General features: G+C 44.8%; 8 protein-coding genes across 10 annotated transcripts; 3 read left to right on the top strand and 5 right to left on the bottom strand.

The window, feature by feature from the left end:
- Nucleotides 1-202: 202 nt before the first annotated feature.
- On the bottom strand, nt 203-1083 carry LOC120445867 (immune-induced peptides). Its single transcript, XM_039626510.2, has 2 exons — nt 949-1083; nt 203-878 (listed from the first exon to the last, which is right to left on the bottom strand). The coding sequence occupies exons 1-2, from the start codon at nt 998-1000 to the stop codon at nt 571-573; spliced, it is 360 nt and encodes a 119-aa protein (XP_039482444.1). The 5' UTR covers nt 1001-1083; the 3' UTR covers nt 203-570.
- Nucleotides 1084-1339: 256 nt separating this feature from the next.
- On the top strand, nt 1340-2784 carry LOC120445866 (plant intracellular Ras-group-related LRR protein 7). 2 transcript variants are annotated; one of them, XM_039626508.2, is made up of 4 exons: nt 1340-1483; nt 1545-1748; nt 1808-2392; nt 2452-2784. In XM_039626508.2, the coding sequence occupies exons 2-4, from the start codon at nt 1569-1571 to the stop codon at nt 2710-2712; spliced, it is 1026 nt and encodes a 341-aa protein (XP_039482442.1). In that variant the 5' UTR covers nt 1340-1483; nt 1545-1568; the 3' UTR covers nt 2713-2784. The 2 variants fall into 2 exon arrangements, with proteins under 2 accessions (XP_039482442.1, XP_039482443.1); XM_039626509.2 differs by having other exon boundaries at nt 1350-1483; nt 1537-1748.
- LOC120445868 (mitochondrial import inner membrane translocase subunit Tim10) lies at nt 2739-3328 on the bottom strand. The gene is made up of 2 exons (XM_039626511.2): nt 3178-3328; nt 2739-3004 (listed from the first exon to the last, which is right to left on the bottom strand). The coding sequence occupies exons 1-2, from the start codon at nt 3326-3328 to the stop codon at nt 2877-2879; spliced, it is 279 nt and encodes a 92-aa protein (XP_039482445.1). The 3' UTR covers nt 2739-2876.
- Nucleotides 3320-3746, bottom strand: LOC120445869. Its single transcript, XM_039626512.1, has 2 exons — nt 3609-3746; nt 3320-3537 (listed from the first exon to the last, which is right to left on the bottom strand). Exons 1-2 carry the CDS (start codon nt 3644-3646, stop codon nt 3378-3380), a joined length of 198 nt encoding a protein of 65 aa, XP_039482446.1. The 5' UTR covers nt 3647-3746; the 3' UTR covers nt 3320-3377.
- A 407-nt stretch (nt 3747-4153) lies between these two features.
- LOC120445965 (cytochrome c oxidase assembly protein COX19) lies at nt 4154-4543 on the top strand. The gene has a single exon (XM_039626669.2). It carries the CDS (start codon nt 4259-4261, stop codon nt 4541-4543), a length of 285 nt encoding a protein of 94 aa, XP_039482603.1. The 5' UTR covers nt 4154-4258.
- Nucleotides 4544-4558: 15 nt separating this feature from the next.
- On the top strand, nt 4559-5360 carry LOC120445964 (phosphopantothenoylcysteine decarboxylase). Its single transcript, XM_039626668.2, has 3 exons — nt 4559-4733; nt 4807-4946; nt 5006-5360. The coding sequence occupies exons 1-3, from the start codon at nt 4559-4561 to the stop codon at nt 5264-5266; spliced, it is 576 nt and encodes a 191-aa protein (XP_039482602.1). The 3' UTR covers nt 5267-5360.
- Nucleotides 5279-9873, bottom strand: LOC120445963 (cyclic nucleotide-gated cation channel beta-1). Its single transcript, XM_039626666.1, has 6 exons — nt 9795-9873; nt 9308-9395; nt 7020-8648; nt 6805-6954; nt 6306-6735; nt 5279-6247 (listed from the first exon to the last, which is right to left on the bottom strand). The coding sequence occupies exons 2-6, from the start codon at nt 9332-9334 to the stop codon at nt 5358-5360; spliced, it is 3126 nt and encodes a 1041-aa protein (XP_039482600.1). The 5' UTR covers nt 9335-9395; nt 9795-9873; the 3' UTR covers nt 5279-5357.
- Nucleotides 9874-10164: 291 nt separating this feature from the next.
- Nucleotides 10165-17502, bottom strand: LOC120445841 (high mobility group protein Z). Of its 2 annotated transcripts, none has more exons than XM_039626468.2 (3): nt 17325-17502; nt 11091-11303; nt 10165-11007 (listed from the first exon to the last, which is right to left on the bottom strand). In XM_039626468.2, exons 2-3 carry the CDS (start codon nt 11241-11243, stop codon nt 10825-10827), a joined length of 336 nt encoding a protein of 111 aa, XP_039482402.1. In that variant the 5' UTR covers nt 11244-11303; nt 17325-17502; the 3' UTR covers nt 10165-10824. The 2 variants fall into 2 exon arrangements, with proteins under 2 accessions (XP_039482402.1, XP_039482403.1); XM_039626469.2 differs by lacking the exon at nt 17325-17502 and adding an exon at nt 15583-15835.
- Nucleotides 17503-18789: the final 1287 nt, after the last annotated feature.

Here is an 18789-nt window from a genome sequence, read left to right as displayed (position 1 = left end):
AAATCTAATAATATACAAATTTATTATAATTGTAATACGACCATTCAACCAGATTTTTAAGTTAAGTTGCAACTCAACGCGAATACGTTTCAGATCTTTCTTACCAAGTAAACGTAATAATTCTTATACACGTAATAATAATAATACGTACCTTACCTATCGATAATGAAAATGGCGCACTTTTCAAAAAAATTAGTAATAGTTTGTATTATTTTATTTCTTGTTTAATAGCCAAATAATTTGTGTATAATCTAAAGCAAAGAAAGGTGATCAAAAGAAATAGCAAATAAATAAATGTGCAGAAACTTTAAAAGAAAAATAGTCTTTTTATGTAAGCAATTGAAAAGAAAAATTTTCGTGGGAGCGAACTAGAAAACAATGTGTCAAATTAATTAATTGAAAATTTTGCACTTGGAGCCGGCCGTTAAATGGTTATTAAGCTGATAGGCACAATGAGGACGCCACCCATGCTGAAGCTCTAGGGTGAAGAGGCCAAACTCTTGGTAGTTCCCATTGAGGAATGTGTATGGGCATTTCCCGCTGACGAATTTTTGCACTTGGAGCCGGCCTTTAAATGGTCATTAGACTGATAAGCACAATGAGGACGCCACCCATGCTGAAGCTCAAAGGTGAAGAGGCCAAACTTTTGGCAGTTCCCGTTGGGGAATGTGTGTGGGCATTTCCCGTTGAGGAATGTATGTAGGTATTTCCCTGCTCATCGGTGTAGGAATGTTGGCCATTTGAGTTTTGAAAGATGCCATCCACTCCGGGCACTGTGTAGGGTCCTTCGTTCTGACCCCGTATGTAAATGCCATTGCCAGGTGTTCCGAATTGATGGGGCCCATTTCTTCCATCATAGTTCTGCTGCGCATTTGTCGCTGATGGAAAACAGAGAGTTGTATGGATTTCGTGTATGAATGGTTCGGGTATTTCCCACACTCGACTTACCGGCGAACAACAAAGTGCCCACTATGAAAGCAAGTACAATATACGATCTCATGATGTACTTTCCAGCCACTGAGCGCAATAACAACTGAGCGCGGCTTAGTGATTTGAAATCAATTTATACAAATAGACGGAGAGACGAGCTTTTGCCAATTAGCAGTTGGGAGTGGGTGATGTCAGATGTGAGAACGGATAGAATGGGCTCCCAATGTGGAGCTTTCCTTAGACGACAAGCATTACAGGCAACAATGTACCAATTCTAAAATAGAACTACCCTATTGCCAATGTCTAGCATTTTGCTCATGCTTTTACCCAGCTAATGAAATTTTTAAATTTAGTTCACTAGCTTGGGAAGAGAAAGCGAGCAGAGAGTGCAACAAATGGGAGCAGGCATTCACAGATTTTTGTGCATATATAGGCTCCCAGAATCGTTATATAATATGCACTCAAAACAAACGAAAAAATGCGCAAAAGAGGCGACAGTTCGAAACTACAAAACTCGAGTCCTGAGAACAAAGCTACTAGCACCAAAAACATAGTAGGTTTTCAGAAGAGTGAAATTGTTTGGAATCCAAGACTACTAAATTCAAGTACTGCAGAAGTAGACACTTATTGGAGGCGACATGGAGAAGATTTGTCAGTTCTTTCGCAACAACTATGTGCTGGCCAACTGCGAGGATGCCATCTACAAGAAGGCGTTCTCCCTGAATCTGTCCCACTACCAAATCTCGCAGGTTCCGGACATTATCAGGAAGTGCGAGACGCTGATGAAGCTCTTCCTCAACCAAAACAAGCTAACAAAGGTGGAAGCAAGTGCACAAGATAGCCAATGAAATAATAGACTCGCCATCCCCATTGACAGATTCCATCCTCCATTGGCAGTTTGATGCGACTGCAAGTCCTCACATTGGACTACAATAAACTGGACGAGTTCCCGCTCTGCATCTGTCGTTTGGTCCGGCTGAAGTTCCTCAACATCAGCTGCAATAGCATTAGTTGTTTGCCCCCCGAAATTGGATACCTCACCCTGCTGGAGACCTTCTGGTGCAATAATACCGGACTGTTGGAGCTGCCCACTGAAATTCGCAACTGTGAACACCTCGAGACGCTGGGCGTACGGGGAAATCCCCTACAGAAGTTGCCCGATGCCATTGGGGCTCTATCCTCGCTCCGTTGGCTCACAGCCGAGGGCTGCGAACTCAGCGATGTGCCATTGACCATGGAGCTGCTGGGAAATTTAGTGCATCTGAATCTAAAGGGGAATCGTTTGCGGCGACTACCTAGGATGTTGATGGCCATGCAGAAGTTGCGGTTCGTTTTCCTCAACGAAAACCGTATTGACGAGCTGCCCACGAGGTCCCAGCTGGAGGAGCTGCGCACTCTTCACATGCTCAACCTGTCCAAGAATCCCATCAGTCTGCACCGCGATCTACAGCTAATGGCTTTGGTGAGGCTTACAGACGATCTTTGTGTTTCCCTTTAGTTGAATTCCTGGCAATTTTTCAGCGCCAGACGAACCTTTATGTGGAGCTGCCGTCAGATCCCGCCGATATCTGTGATGGGCTCACCAGTCGAGCTAGCCTCAACACCCAGGAACAGCAGGAGGATCAGGCGCGAGGTGCGGGACAGGACATGGACTCCTCCGACTGGGCGAACAGCGTGCGGACCAGCGAACTGGACACGACGGACGAGAGTACGCTGGAGAACAACATCGAGGATCTGAGTGTCATGCTGCCGGAAATGTCGCGCTTTGTCACCACCTTTTGAAAGCATTAATGTGTGTCAACGAGATCTGAGATATTATGTTGCACACATAAATCTGTGGTTTATTCTCTACAACTGGGTGTTTTGTACATGTACCTCTAACAATCGTAGCGCTTCAAAAATGCACATTGGTTAAGCGGAAGTGTGGGTTAATGGGTGGTGCCAGGTTAACTAGACATCTTCTTCATCAGCTCCTCGTCCTGCATGGACATGGCCGTCAGTTTCTTGCCGATCTTCTCGTGAATGTCCAGGTACTTGGCCACACAACGATCGATGCATACCATCTCGCCTTTGCCTGTAAGTTGCGGAAAGCATTGAAATGAGATTGTGGTCAAAGTTTCAAGATTTCTGTTTGAATTTCGTAAGTTTACAAACTACAAAGAGGAATATGAGGGGCCTAGGCACTTTTACTAAATTAAAGTGCATGGTTAGTCCCAGATACAACTTTCTATGTGGTATGGAACTCACCCAACTCCGATTCGGAGTAGCGGGGCGGAATGCACTTCTTGTGGCAAGCGTTCGTCATGCGGTTATATAAATCGGACATCATTTCGATCTCCATCTCCTGCAACATCTGCAGCTTGGCCTGGTCGGCGGAGCTGATCTGGGGCAATGCCATCGTGTTGTGGGTGTGTTTCTGCTGGGTTATAGAGACTGGGTGCTACCGGTTAGTAGTCGAATCGCCTGTCCGATGCTGCGGTTGAGTCGTAATCCCCTTGGTTTGCCTTCCTCATGCGCTCACGCACTCGCATGCTCTCGTAACGCCGGTTCTCAACGGATCTCTTCGACAGCACAAATGCGTACACGCCACCCACGGTCAGAACAGTCCTGTTTCCAAATTTTCAAACACCATATAGTAGAGTTAAGCCTGTGTAACTAAAAACGATTTTTCTACAAACCAACAGACAGCAATTCGCCCTGCGTTGCCCAACGACATAGCCTGCTACGAAAAAACGACACACTAACGCGTTTGGATGGTAGGTGTGCGGGATTTTTTATCACTGGCACGTGTGACAGCTGTCACATAGGGGGTATTCCTTCTAATGAAAGTCACTGAATGGTGAAACTGTGATTTGGGTTGGTTGGAAAACAGAGTAGTTCTGTAATTGGCGGCTTTGTTTCTTAAAACTATACTTACTGATCACTTAATCAGCAAAATGTCTTTATATGTTCACCAAAGGTTTAAATAGTATCACAAAATTTTAGGTTTTAAAGCTATTTAAAAGTATTAACATAAAAGGCCTATCAACGATAAATGCGCAAGCAACATATAAATTATTACTTTATTAAAGTTCTAACTTTTGTTTATTTATTTGAATTATTTCCTATTTAATTTGAGACCTTATTCTATTTTTAAAATGATGTATGATTCCTAATATTTTAATTCAGATAAGAATTAGAATTGATCTTCGTCACTATAAGTATTTGACAATTTGTGTTTCTCAACTTCCTCTGGTCACACTCACCAGCTGTTTACACAATTATTTCGTAATTTTAAGTCATATTTTATGAATGAATTAAGATAAGAGGCGCGCAGAGCTACTCACAAATGACTTCGCAGATCTACAGCCAGAAGAAGTTCGTGCCTACGCCGCCCGAGAAGGGTTCCTTTCCCCTGGACCACGAAGGTCTTTGCAAGAAGCAATTTCTGCTCTACGCCAGTTGCCTGCGCAAGAACGCCCAGGATACGAGCCAGTGCCGCCAGGACGCGCAGAATTATCTGGCCTGCCGCATGGACAACAATCTTATGGAGAAAACCGAATGGTCCAAGTTGGGTTTTCACGACCAGAGCACCAAGACCGATCAAAAAGCACCGGAGGTCCAGAAGCAATAGCCGGCATTGAGAACAATGAAACCCGAACGTAATGTGATGATAGCGGCCACCGGAAGTGTGGCCACCATTAAGTTAGCCCAGTTAATCCGGGAGCTCTCCGACGAGCGCCTGCCATTCAAGTTCCACCTGAAAGTACTTATTACCGAATCAGCCAAGCACTTCTTTGAACTGGAGCAAATTCCCGAAAACGGTGGGTTGTCTTAATCCCTCATATAATCCGGGCATATCAATTAAACTATCATTATTTTATATGTATATTGTAGTACCCATTTACCACAATCGCGACGAGTGGATCACCTGGAACAAGCGAGGAGATCCTGTACTGCACATAGACCTAGGGAAGTGGGCGGATCTGCTGGTGATTGCCCCCCTCAGCGCAAACTCTCTGTCCAAAATGGCCACCGTAAGTTGGAGACCACTTCTTAGACACACAAAATATTTCTGTATCTTTGTTTATGACAGGGGATTTGCGATAACATCGTAATGTGTGTGGTGCGTGCTTGGGACCTTCAGAAACCTCTGCTCTTTGCACCTGCGATGAATACCCGTATGTACGACCATCCAATAACTCGGGAGCAGATCAACAAGCTGACCAGTTGGGGCTACAAGGAGATACCCTGCATCTCCAAGACTCTGATGTGCGGGGATACTGGAAACGGTGCCATGGCAGAGGTGCCCACAATTGTGGAAGCGGTGCTATCGGCCTTTCAGCCGAGTAATTAGTTAAAAATCAAATGTTATACACACAAAGTTTATATCGCAGAATATTTTGTTACAATAGTTAGACAAATATTATGGATTTGGCTATGAACTCTTAGAGATCCACCACCTTCATGTCCTCCAGGGAGTTGTTAGCCGATTGGCTGATCAGCGCCTTCTCCGAATCCGTGAGGTTGATAAACTTGTGCTTAGACTTCAGCTCTTGCTGTATGGAAGATAGCAAATCTGGCGAGCAGCGACCCGGCTTCAAACTCTTTTGATCCTGCGATTCGGCGGCGCCTGTGACCTCCATCTTGGGCTCCACAATGGTCTCCATCTGTACGGATTGCCGCTTACGGCGCATCCTCTTCGAACCTCTCGTGATGAGCACCACGGCGGGCGATTCAAACGGCAGCGCCTGGATGACTGTCTGCAGAAGTTTCGGCGCCGTCTCTGGTGTTTTGGGATTACCGATCACCACATCTGCCTGGAGGGCACTGCGTGCTCGCTCTCGCTCCTCTTCCCGCTCCCTGGCGGCATTTTTCCGCATTAGTTGGCGTGCACGCTTCTTGAGAATCGCCTGGGCATTGGGATAGTAAGCAATGACCTCGTTAAGATCCGATTTGGACAACACAAACAGGTTGGAGTAGCCTTTGGATCGCACATCTGCTGTTCTGCGATCAGCTCCATTGATTCCAAGCAGACTGATCTCGCCGAAAACGGAGCCTTCGGTTAGAGTGGCCAGCACTACATCGCTACTAGGACCACCCATCACTTGAACCTGTCCCAGTTTCACGATATACATCTCTCTGCCCACCTCGCCCTTGCGGCAAACGAAATCTCCTGGCAGAAATGTGACTGCCCTCAGTTTTAGAACCAAATCTCTGAGTAAAGCCTCCTCGCAATCAGCAAAGAGTTGCACCTTGGAGAGCGTTTGGATGTGCACGGAGATGGCGATATCGGTTTTCAAATTAATGGGCAATGCGTCCAATATGTTGGATTCATCTGTGGATATAAACTTAATTAGTTGTTGCATCTGAAAAGTATAAGATGAGATACGAACCCAAAGTGCGCTGCTGTTCCCATGTAAACTGGAACCACATTTTGACCCTTGACTGCACCTCCTGGGAGAGATTGAGGCGTCGCATGTACTCCAGTGTCTCATCCTCCAGCTGGCGATACTCATGTTTGTTCCTCGTGGCTGTCGAGATGATGTCCCTGATCTGACCGATCAGCAGAGCGAATACAAAGACGCCCATTAGCCAGGCCACCGTCATGAAGACGTACTCCCCCTGGCGTTCCGGTTTGGGATTTTTCCCTATCGAAGTGGCCGTCTTGGTGGCAAACGCGAAGCACCTGACATAGGGATGGCCCTTGCCGCTGAAGACCCAACGATTCTGTCCCAGACCCTGGTAGTCGCTATAGGCGTAGTAGAGAGCAGCCGTAATGTGGATCATGTAGAGCATGTAGGTTAGGGTTTTGGCCACTCGAACCTATATATTCAAAAGTGTATGTTTAGTTCTTTAACTAATGAATGTTTGGGGATTGTAGTATTATCTTACGAAGTGTGGAGAGGATATCACTCGATCCAAAAGGCGAAACACTTCCCAGAAGCTCTGAATCTTGAAGAAGCGGGGAAAACGCAGCCAAACCGCATTTGTTCCCAGTTTAAAGTACAGTAGCTCCAGCGGAAGAAGGGCCAGTAGATCCAACTGGAACATTCATTATCATTATTATTTCTAGTTAAAATTTTAAAGTAAATTGTAGTTTAGCCCACCTTAAACTGCAGTTTTCGCATGTAGTTCTTCCTGGTGAGGTTCTTGTTTTTCACCCAAAATCCCTCAAAGAGGTACATAACCCGATGTTTAAAGAAGACCACATCCAGCAGGTATATAATGTCGGCACAAAAGTCACAGGCCAGCCAGATGTTGGTGTTCTCCTTGGTCTGAAAGGGAAACGAGGCACGCAGCGGGATTACCCAGGCGTTGTAAAGGAACGATAGCGACACAACGCATAGCCAGGAGATGTAGATCTTGCCCTGGGGATCCAGAGTACGCTCATCATTGTTGGCGCCGCACAAGCTGGAGCAGAGCCACACATTGGACCGGGGAGTGTCCGCTTCGAAGAGTCTTCCGCGATGGGGCGATTGACCTGCTGGCACCAGACGCACCTTGTGCTGCGGAGAAGGATGCAGACTCTTGGTCGGAGGCGGAGATGGTGAACTGGCCGTGCTGCTGGACGATGGAGTTGGAGGCAGCTCGATCCGGGACTTGACCTTATTTGCCCGGGCTGTAAAACGTCGAACCAGATGACGGACCTGGTCGCGGAGGAACTGCTGACCCTGGGAGTCCAAGCTACCGGCACTGCTTGGCTTGCGGTGGTCCACATTCGAGTTCATTTCCGTGTCCGGTTCATCAACAGCCACTATCTCGCTCTCGTTAATCGAGGGTATCCGCTGGGTTCGTTCGTTTCGATCTTCATTTTGAAGTTCCGGCGATTCGTTGTAACATATCTGAACATCCTGTTCGTCCTCGTCGATGTCAGTTTGGGATTGCACTTGGTTGGGATGCAGTGGTGAGTTCTTCTCCTCCTCCTCATCCTCCTTGGGCAAAACCACCTGGCCCGTGGCTGCGGCCAGTTCCTCCGCCCGCTGGATGGCAATCGGATCGGGTATGACCTCGGGCACAGCTCCTGGTAGTGGAACCATTTCGAAGCTCTCCTGCTCGAGCACTCTCCTCACACTATCCGGACTCACCAGGGGCTTCTCATGGTGCAGTATGTGCTTGACCAGAGCGTGAGTGGCGCCCACATTGTTCTGATGCTCCGTGGAGTCCACACATCCAATTTTGCCATTCCTAAAGTACAATCTGGAGTGGTAGAACCGTGGACTTCCAGGTCGATGTCGTCTGGGCGGCGTCTTGTAGGCATTTATCTTATAGGTAACTCTCTTCACCGGACTGGGGCACTTGTTCTCCTTGTTGGAATACAGCATCTGCTCCTGTTCCTTCTCCCGCTGCATGAGCTCCTCGGTGGCACTGACGAACTGCTCGATCTCCTTCAGATCCTTGGTGATCTCCTCCAGACTGCGCCGCACCTGGGCCTCCTTTTCGCCCGGACTCGAGTAGCGGCGTGTGCTTTCCGGCTGCTGGTTAATAACATTCCGCATGAAGGCATGTCGCTCCAGGGTGTCGCAGAACTTGGGTTCCTTCCGCGACGATGAACTGGAGGACGAGCTGCTCTGGGAGCCGGTTTGGGCAACGGGTGAGGTGGCCATCCGCTTGAGAAGCGGGTGATTCGCCTGCGGTGACTGGAACTCGTCGTAGGCAAAGTTCTCCAATATATTCGGGGATGACTTTAGCAACGATGCACTCGCCTCTGGTTCGAGCTTCTCACTTGGGCGACTCACCTGCAAATGAGCGAATGAGCAGCACGTTCCGTCGATTGAGGGTCGGTTTTAGAAATACACGCAAATAAAAACAAGGCGAACCAGCACGCAAATGCAATAAAAACAACAAAAACGGGGGGACAGTTTTGTGTGATTCGCATGGTAATTGCTGGAGACACCCGCACATCGGCACTTTGGAGTCGCTGTAACGCCAAGAGCTCATCCAACAAACTATTCGCCTAACATGGAAGCCAAAGGAGTATGAACCCAAAAGGGCCGTGGACTCTACTTTTCAAGATCCTTGAACGGAAGTCCTGCCTAGGGCTCATTCAACTTTGCCTGCTAATCATAGTGAAAGTTAAGGTCACAGTGAAAATAACTCTTTTATTTTACTAACAACTAAGGAAAAACAAAAGAATCTAACACTGATTAGAAACCAAATTATAAAACCATAAGCAATCAGTAAGGCTAAATTATCTCTGTAAGTATTACATGAAGCTTAACTACTACGATTTTCTTCTTTGCTATTCCTAATTTGAATAGAAATTACCATACGCATCACTGAGAATACCATTCAAGAATCATTTGAATCAGTTCAATCAGTCAAACATTGCACAATTTCAATTGTATAGCTCCAGAAATATATACACTATATATAGTAGAAATTGGCCATAGCTTACCTTCCGAAAACGTGCCATGCTGGACATCGTGTTGACCGACCTGCCAGCGGACAAGTTCAGTGTCAGCGAAGAGTTCAGGGTCGTTAGCCTGTAATTAAGCGGGGGAAAGAAACGAGTTTAGCGTGGTGCGTGTTGCACACGGCGTATGATTAATGTGCTGGCTGGACACGCAAATCGCAATGCACTTGACCCTATCGAGTGTTATCTACTCAGTTTATTATTTCTGCCTATTCATACGCTCTACGCACTATTGATTTTTCCAGCTGTTGCAACTTGTAGTGCGCCATTCGCATTTCCACTGTTGGCCTTTCTTTCGGTGCTGATAAGCAGAGTCAACAGGTGGTTGAAAATTGGTGAAAAGTTCACCTGGACCTCCACAGGTATTTAATTTAGTGCTAAAGTGTTTGCTTTTATTTAATTCCCTGCTGAGGTGTGTCCGTAGCACTACCTCTAAACTTACTTGCACTACTTGTATGGGTAAACCTACTTTTTCGGCGGAGGACCACGATCCTAGACAGAAAGTCACCAGCCGTCGATGCAGAGGAAGATAAACTGGTCAGCAAAACGCGGTACATCTATTTGGTTAGTCCAAACAATTTTAACGCAGGCGCTCTTCGGTTGGCTCAGATACAGTGGTGCAAAAGCTATTGAAAGTAATCCAGACTTAAAACTCTGTTTTGTAAAACAAAATTCGGCTTAAATATCTAAGCCCATTCAAATCACTCATATAATATTTAAACAAGTTATTTAATACTTTTCCAATTTATCAGCTTTCAATAAACTTGTAACACTCAAGTTTCCTGTGAATAAAAAGTTTATGCAGCTCCCTAATACCAAAGTAAATTTAATGCAACGCCTTGAGTTTTCAGAATTTTTATATATTTTTTTTTAAATATTCCATTCAGCTCTACATTCACAATTACATATTTGTAATATTGGTTTTTTGTTTTCCTTTTTAAATTACATAATATATATTTAAATATATATTTATGTATACGGTTTAAAATGTATGTATATATATATAACTTTTTGCTCTCGAATCGAGGGACTCAAAATTCAAATAACTTGACGCGATCGAAAGTGGCTAAAGGGGGAGCGCGGGGAATCGCCACTTTTGGGGGCAGTGGGCTGTATGTGTGTTGTGGGGGGAGTGTCATACATATAGATACATTTATACGTACAAACCTAGAATATAAAGAACAGATGACTGGAAATAATGTGTGTGTGATCCTTCACATCTTTAACTTAGTCTTTATGGTTTATGCTGTGTGTGTTGGCATGTGTGTATCTGTGTAAGTGTTCGCATGTTAATGGATTCAGTGCATATTTAAAGATTTAAGGTCTTAATTCGGTTTTTCTTTGTTTTTTTTCATATTTTTTTTGTTTGGTTTTTAATTAGGTTTTTTTCTTGGTTTTCATTTTTGTGGGTTTTTTTTGTCACTTAAAAAATTACATTAATAAAATGTATTTTAAAACTTATGCAGAAAAACGTTGCCCATTTCGGTGGATGCAACCGTCTACTCGCTCTCGTCCTCCTCCTCCTCCTCGGAGGACTCTTTCTTCTTGGCCTTCTTGGCTGGCTTGGCGGCCGCCTTCTTTCGCTTCTTGGGCGCTCCCGAATCGGTGCCGCCATTGGCCTCGTACTCCTTCACCGCCTTGTTGTACTCCTCCTTCATTTTGATGGCCTTCTGCTCCCACTCCTGCGAAAAGGTAGCGAAAATGCCCAGGAATCAGATATCTGTTATCGGTTTCGGGTTGCTAATTACTGGTGGCCTCTACTTACGGTCTTATCCTTCAATCCGCGCCAGAGCTCTCCGCCCCGCTTGGCGATGTCTGTCACCTTGCTGCCAGGATTATCCTTCTTGATCTGTTCGCGGGTCTCGTTGAGCCACAGCATGTAGGCGGACAGGGGACGCTTCGGGCGATCTCCACTCATTTTTCTGGTTAAATTTGACTTCTTTCAAGGAATATATATCAGGGCTGAGCACTTAAGCAGCTGCAAGAAGAAAATATATTCATTAAAAATCATGATAAAGACTTGATAAAAAGTATTTACAAAAAGGATTTAATCTTATTTAAAATTCTAAATTGAAATTCCCCTGGAATTTAAATATGTTTATTTTAATTTAAATCACAGACAGGTGCATATGTTTTCCTTTTGCTTCTGACTCGGCCGATTGAATTTTCAATAATTGCATTTTGGGCAGCCATTAATTAAATATGCCGGTCGCGGTGAAATGACCCCCGGCTTTAGCCCCACCGCCCAGATGGCAAAGTAAATGAAATACTTTTGATACATAATCCTTGCGGCTTTATATAACCCCCCGCACATAATGGCTATTTATGGCAGCAATATTTCCAATTAATTGCGGGTGTCGATTTCTTGTACATACATATGTACTCATCGTATCATCATATAAGCCTTGCATTTATGTAACACAGAGTTCAATGACCACAAGGAGTGCATTTTTGCACCGGACCTTAAAGAGCCCGAGCGCCTTAGCAAATCAGCTGGGAGTTGGGCATGCAAATGAGGCGACAACGATGACGACGACACTCTGCCCCCCAAAACAACAGCCATGAGCCATGAGCCATGCACTTGACCCAAATCCAGGAATTCAGCGCAAAATTCACGACAACGAGACATCGACATCGACATCCACATCCACATCGAAGTCGACATCGTTGTGGGAGGGCGGGGAAAAGGAGAGACGACGGTGGGTTGCTGCAGACGGAGGAGCATAACGACGTGAATTGGGTTAACAAACGACTCGAAAGCGAAGGAATCTGCGACCTGAGGAGCCAAGTGGGAGGCATGAGGAGGTGGCTGGACGAGTGGCGCATCAATCAGGCAGCCGCCATAGCACATCGCACATTGCAGATTGCACAACACCATCGTTTGGCCAGCGGCTGGGGGACATCGTCACCTCCAACCATACACCCCCTTCCTCCCCCCACGCAGATACCACGTACATATATAGTCGTATCTGCGTATCCTGTGTCCGGGTGCAACAGGAAAACGGCGGCAAAATTGTTGCTAGTTCAATGCGGACACAGACACACACGCATCCACCAGATAGACGGTTGATGGCTGGCGAGGCTTCGCATATTGCGGCAACACGTGAGGCAGCCAGGATTCCACCTCCCTATTCTTCCCCTCTTTATCTATATACATATATATATGTATATAGGCATGTATATTTTCCTTTGCCAGTGGGGGTCCACCTAGAAAATCGAAAGCGAAAACCATTTCCCATTGGTGCGATTGTATGTGCATAGTCGGTTGCGTAAATATACATATCTGTATCTGTTGTTCTGCACTGTGAGCTTGCTGAAAGCATTTCCGAGTTATAACAAAGTTTAACGCTTATATTAAGAGACCCCTGCATATATGATGCACTTCTTAGCTTTACGATGCACATCAAATAATGTTTAATTCTCCAGAATCAAAACCAAACGAAATGTAATAATTTTACGATAGATTTTTAAATGGAAATACTACCTAAGATCTGATAACATATAAACCAAATCTTAGAACAATAATTAAACTCTTCACAATACATCTAAAATAATTATTTTTCATAATTTGAGCTCATAACTCCGCTAGTTGACTGGCAACGCATCCATGTTGTTCCATTATTCAGCAGCATTACGCATACGCAGCGTTGGCAACATGGCACATTACGCATACGCAGCGTGTTGCGGCCGCCCCTTGTGCATGTGGCATAATGAAAGCCCAGACTAACGACAAACAGAGAACCCACACAAAAGGCGCACAAAGCATATTAAACGGAATACAAAATAAGGAGCTAAAAAAAAACGCAAATCCTTTTCAGTGGAAAATACAGCACAAATGTCAGTTTGCCGATCTAAAAATTGAAAAGCAGTGCGTCGACTGAGGCAGCGGCAGCAGCAGCGACGCCGACAGCGGCAGCGACTGAAGCAGCAAATGAGGCAGCGGCGTCGCGTTGACGTCAACTGAGAGACAACTGACAACGCTTATCTGGTCGCCTGTATGTGTTTATGGCGTGTGTTTTTAATGCCACCCGGCCGGAGGAGAGACCTTCCGTGCAGCACCACCAGTCCAAATAGCAACCACCGTGCCGCCGTGCCACCGAACCACCGCGTCCAACCGAAACCACCCAAAACCGCCCAGCAAAAACCCAACGAAGTATTGGCTTGCCTGCAGCAGGAAGCTTGTGCGCAGAACCAGCATTTTAGGGTAGATACTTTCCCAGGGATTTGCGCACTGGATGGCCTCTATGTGTTTTTCGCTGGAGAGCGTGGAACGCACAGTGGTGACTTTCAACGAGCGGATACATAAGGTCGTTAGTGCCCTCGGTTAATGGTCCGCCACTTGTGTCTCGCCGTTTTCGCTCAGTGTACAGTACAGTCGTGGCACAAATCAAAGGGTAGGTAGGTCAACACGTTAGCGAAGCAGATTGAAAGTGGAACGCTAGATGGCGCCATGGTTTTATTCATAAATTATTCATGATATTAATTGCAAGGGCAGTACTAATTGTAGCCAAAGGTTGGACTTCAAATATTAAAGGTTTGTGTTTACTCAAACTAACAAAACTAAATGCCTTAAGCTTTAAACCTAAATCTTAATACTATGATAGTGATGCATTGTAGCAATAAAGAAAAGAGGAAGTTAGGTATCATTTCAAAGTCAGTATAATAAAAGTAGTAGCCCTCTGGATCTCTACTAGCAGCGATAGCGCTGCACACACAGTGTGATATCACAAAGCTGAGAAAAGCGGGTATGATCGCTGGTGGGTGACTTTGACGGACCTCAGAACAACTGCCGCTATCTGCGTTAGATTAGCTCGTAGTCGTATTCGATTGGGAACGCGAACCCGCGCAAAAGTGGCGCGAAAAGAGCTTCGTAACTGTAAATGCCCCCTAGAAGCTGAAGCTCAGCGGCTATGGCTATATCGCGCTCGCCCTCTCTCTCCTTATCGGTATGTTGGTTATTTTCTGCTTGTGTGAGTCAGTGGGGGGGTACTGAATAACAAAACTTTTGGCGCCATTTTTAGTCTGCACTCGAGAGTGCAGCACGCAAAGCGCTAGAAAATAACAACACGACAGGCACGCGGAAGAACAAAACTACTAATAATCAAATGACGAGGTGCAAATCAGCTAAACGGGCGTCCAGATCCAACAGGATCAACAAGGATCTTGAACGGTCCTGTGTTTCTAGCTAGACATGGCAAACATTACTTGGAATCAATCAAGTGCGATGCAGCGAGAAAAGGAAAAGTCCGTTGTGATTACCACAGCAAAACAGGATTAGCCGGACAGGACCAAGTGGAAGAGTGCAAAATGCCAGGCAAATAGGCTGTGGCCAAGAGAAGCCGCAGACGGCGACAGGTGGGTGGACAGCGGGTGGCCAATTCCCGAAGGCGAGACCCAAAGCCGATCAGAAATCAAGAGTCCCAACAAGCAGGTGCGACTGAAAGTGACTTCCACTGGGGAACGCTCCGCCGCCAACAACAAACTACACTGGCCAAACCGAACCTTGATCGGAGTATGCAGTTACAAAAGATTTCAGCGTCGTTAAGTGTTTAAGCAAAAATAATGAAATTTAAGATACCCATTAATTATTTTCTTTCAGTGTGCTATTTCTAGAAATCTAAAGGTAAGCCGCTTGTTAACAATCTTATTTTAAATAAAATTAAATTAACAAATTTACTAGCCAATCGCATATAAGCTGTAATCAGCGTTTTCACATTCACACTTCATTGCACTGACTAACTCAATATTATTGTGGTTAAATCAATCTACCTCACATATCAGCATTAATTTGCATGTCAACGTCGTTTTAATCAATCAAACTTTTAGCTCTTCCTATAAGTAAAAAACCGCAGCCAAAGAAAACCAAAAAAAAGTTTTTCAATTTTTATAACATAAAACCAAAGTGAATATCAAATTAATGTACAACTAATTGTTATCAATTATTAACCAAATGGTAATTTCATCACGAAACACCCATTAATTGTGATTAATTATTTAAATACAAAAACGCTCTGCAAACTATCATCTAGCACATGATTTAAACTCACTCATAGGCCCAAAAAAAATCCCTCGGAAACCTTGTAAACGTCGATTAATTGAGTAAATACATAACCGAATAAATATATTCACGCGCACATGATTTCACTTGAGTCGAAGATTAATGCCAGACCGACTAATTTGACGACGAGTGTAATTGCGCTTGGCCAGCAAAGTGCAAAAATCGTATGAAAAATGCCCATATCTACATACGTACGTACTTTGCCTTGTCGCTCTTCTTGGCCCGAAACGTTGTTCAGATACTTGTACTGGATACTGAATACTGGATAGTGGATACTGGATACTGGATACTAGGTGCTGAGTGCCGAGTGCTGAGTACTGGGCTCTGCTGCTGCTGCCTGTGAAAATTGCCTTGCACGAACTGAACTGAGACTGAAACTGAACAAAATGTACTGGGCTGCCTGGCTGCCTGCTACTGCTACTGCGAGCGTCTATAGGCAAGCGAACTGAACTGAAATTCAACTGAAGCAGCTGTACCAGGCAATGGCCATACAAGCTATACAGAAACCCAACCAAACCGAACCGAAACCGAAACAGAAACACACATAGAGGCGAACGGCAGAGAGAGAGGGGGCATACACAGCACACACAGCACAGCACAGCACACACAGCACACACAGCACACAGCACAGCAGAAGCAAAAGCAAAAGCAAGGCAGCAACGGCGACGAACGACGAACAGCGAGACCATCAAATAGCACGGAGTACGTACGTACAGGCAGGCCAAAGCAAAAGTATCTGTATCTGAGAGGCGAGCAACCCGGCCAGCCAACCAACAAGCACGGCACATCGGGGGTAGGCGACTGTATGCGCACAGTGGCGTACCATCGGGTGTGTACGGCTCACGCGATGCGACTCATTTGCGTGGTCGCACACTGGTGGGCCGCCTCAATTAGAGGAACAGCGCATGCACAGTACAGGCACAGAATATTGAAAGTGCATGTTTTGGGTTTACAAATAAATTGAGATATCTTATTCAGCCTCACAAAACAACATTTTAAGGCTGTCACAGAAGAAATATATATTTGTTTAATTTTTTTTAAATTTCAAATTTAATTTCTTTTGAAAACGACCTCGGTACGAACCCTACCAATGTTTATCTCAAAGCAAGCACCCTAAAATTTAATGAGACGCGCATGTTCCGACTATTTTTGCCGCGACTGTACCCTGTTTGTTCATATAAAAAGCATGGAGCTGTGAGAACGAATTGCCAGTAGTATTTGGCGGCGCCGCTTTCCCCTCTCCGCACACACTACCCTCTCCCCCCTCCCCTGCCCCCCTTCCCCTATCCGTCCCATTTAATACCCCAGAGCTCGTCCAAAACGTCGTCACTGCCACCCACCTGTACCGCCCACCTCGTCCCGCAAAAATTAAAAAATAAAGCACTCCTATTTCAGCACTTCCAATTACACATTGCCATCACCATCAACATCGCCATCACCGTCGCCATCGCCCTTTGGCCATTATTCAGTTTGTAAAAAATTCCTTGGCAAACTAACGTTTTGTTGGCCATTCCAGAAAATATTTAACCTACAATATTGATTTGACATTTACATTTAAATCGATTGAGTAATCAGCTAAGCCAATCAGCTCGCCCAACAGACGCGTCGTCTGCATTTCAAAAAATAACCGTCAATATTTCGCGCGCGCCCTCCATTCAAAATTTCAATTCCAATACGAGCACGATGTGGACGAAAGCTAAAGCCACCTAACCAAAAGGCGAAAGCAATGTGGCTCTATGTGGGCCCCCAAGTAGTAAGTAGTAGAGTGTATGGCCCACGCCGTAGCCGTAGCCGTATAGCAGTACCACACGAAAAAAATTGGGTCGTTTGGTTTATTTAGCAAAATTTATATAATAAACGGCCATCGTGGCAATATTTTTTGGCCAGATAATTGAGGCTAGACAATAACGAATCAATCGTAGTGAAACACTTGACACTCACCCGTATGAAAATGTCGCGTAATTTGCGTTTTAATTGCGGCAAATCGGTAAAAATCTGCTCGATTTTGGTTCAGTTGCTGCTCTGTTCACTGTATAAAATTTTCTTTGCACTGAATGCCCAAGTCGCTTGAGCGTACGTAGTACAGCTTTTGCCTTTGCAATATGAAATACACAGCGTAGAGTGAATGCCAGAGCCCAGAGCCATACGGCCATACGCCATATAGCTCGAGTACGACGCAAACGCAGGCAAACTGCTGCTCGGTCGCTGTGTGCGTGCCCGAGTATCTGTGTGTGTGTGTGTGCGTGTCTGTGTATCGCTCGCCGCTCGCTACTGGCACTGGTACTGGTACTGGCAACTGGCAACTGGCACTGGCACCAGCACTGGCGCACTCACAGATACAGAACGTTTCCCTATCGGTGTGTATCTGGCCTGGCTGGCGAAATGTGCGGATGTGTGGGTTTTTGCTTTGGCTCTGCTGGGTTCGTTCGTTCGTTCGTTATATGAACACACAGCACGCCAGAGCAGAGCAGATGGAGGTGGAGGTACAGGCGGAGATGGAGGTGGAGGTATCAACGGAACGGCAAGAGCGCAGAGTCAAAGCAATGAACATGGCCGCCTGGTCTTGGTCTTGGTTTGGCCTGACTGGCCTCTGGTTCGCTTTGAGCACTCTCGTTCGACATATCTTGTCCGCTTTTTAGTCGAATTTCGGATGGTTTTATCACTAACATGGGGTGTACTGGGTATGGGAAAATTTCGGGAAAACATCCATCCTACAAATGGCATTCAAATTTCTTTGATATTTCATTTAAATATCCGCGTTTTGGACATTTTCTGCAAGCAATAATTAAAATATTAGTAAAATCCCACATTTTTAGTTATAAAAATCAAATTTTTTAAACTAAATTGAAGAGTTTTTGTATGAGGAAATTTTGGAAAAACATTAGGCTACCGAATGGCATTTAAATGGTTCAATATTTAATTAAGAAATTCTGAAATTTAGACCTTTGTTTGCTAGGAACCTATAAAACACAACGTGCAGTGTACAGAGTATGGGAAAGTGTTCAGAAAATATAAATCATTCGAATGCCATTTAGAACCATTAATTTTTGTTCGTATAGAAATTAAAAATCAGTAATTTAATTGACATTATTTACATTTAATAATGATATATAATTTTATTGAAAACTTTGGCATAGACTGGTCTAAATAATGTTTAGTAATTACTGTTCCTAATTAGTTTGTGTGTGATTTTCATGATTGCATCTTGGAAAATAAGGTGCTGTAAGCAATTTAAATGAGAAATATATTTTTAAAACACTGACAAATTTTTAGTGTGAAAATTAATCCATAACCAATTCATTTTATGGTGCTCTGTTAATCAAGGTATTGTCCCCGAATACTTATTATATATATTTTTTACGAAAGTTACATACATATGTATATGAACATCTACAAATCTATTTGC

This window comes from Drosophila santomea, chromosome 2R (genome assembly GCF_016746245.2).
Source record: "Drosophila santomea strain STO CAGO 1482 chromosome 2R, Prin_Dsan_1.1, whole genome shotgun sequence".
NCBI classification, from domain to species: domain Eukaryota; kingdom Metazoa; phylum Arthropoda; class Insecta; order Diptera; family Drosophilidae; genus Drosophila; species Drosophila santomea.
This window is presented reverse-complemented; position numbering and strand designations above follow the sequence as displayed.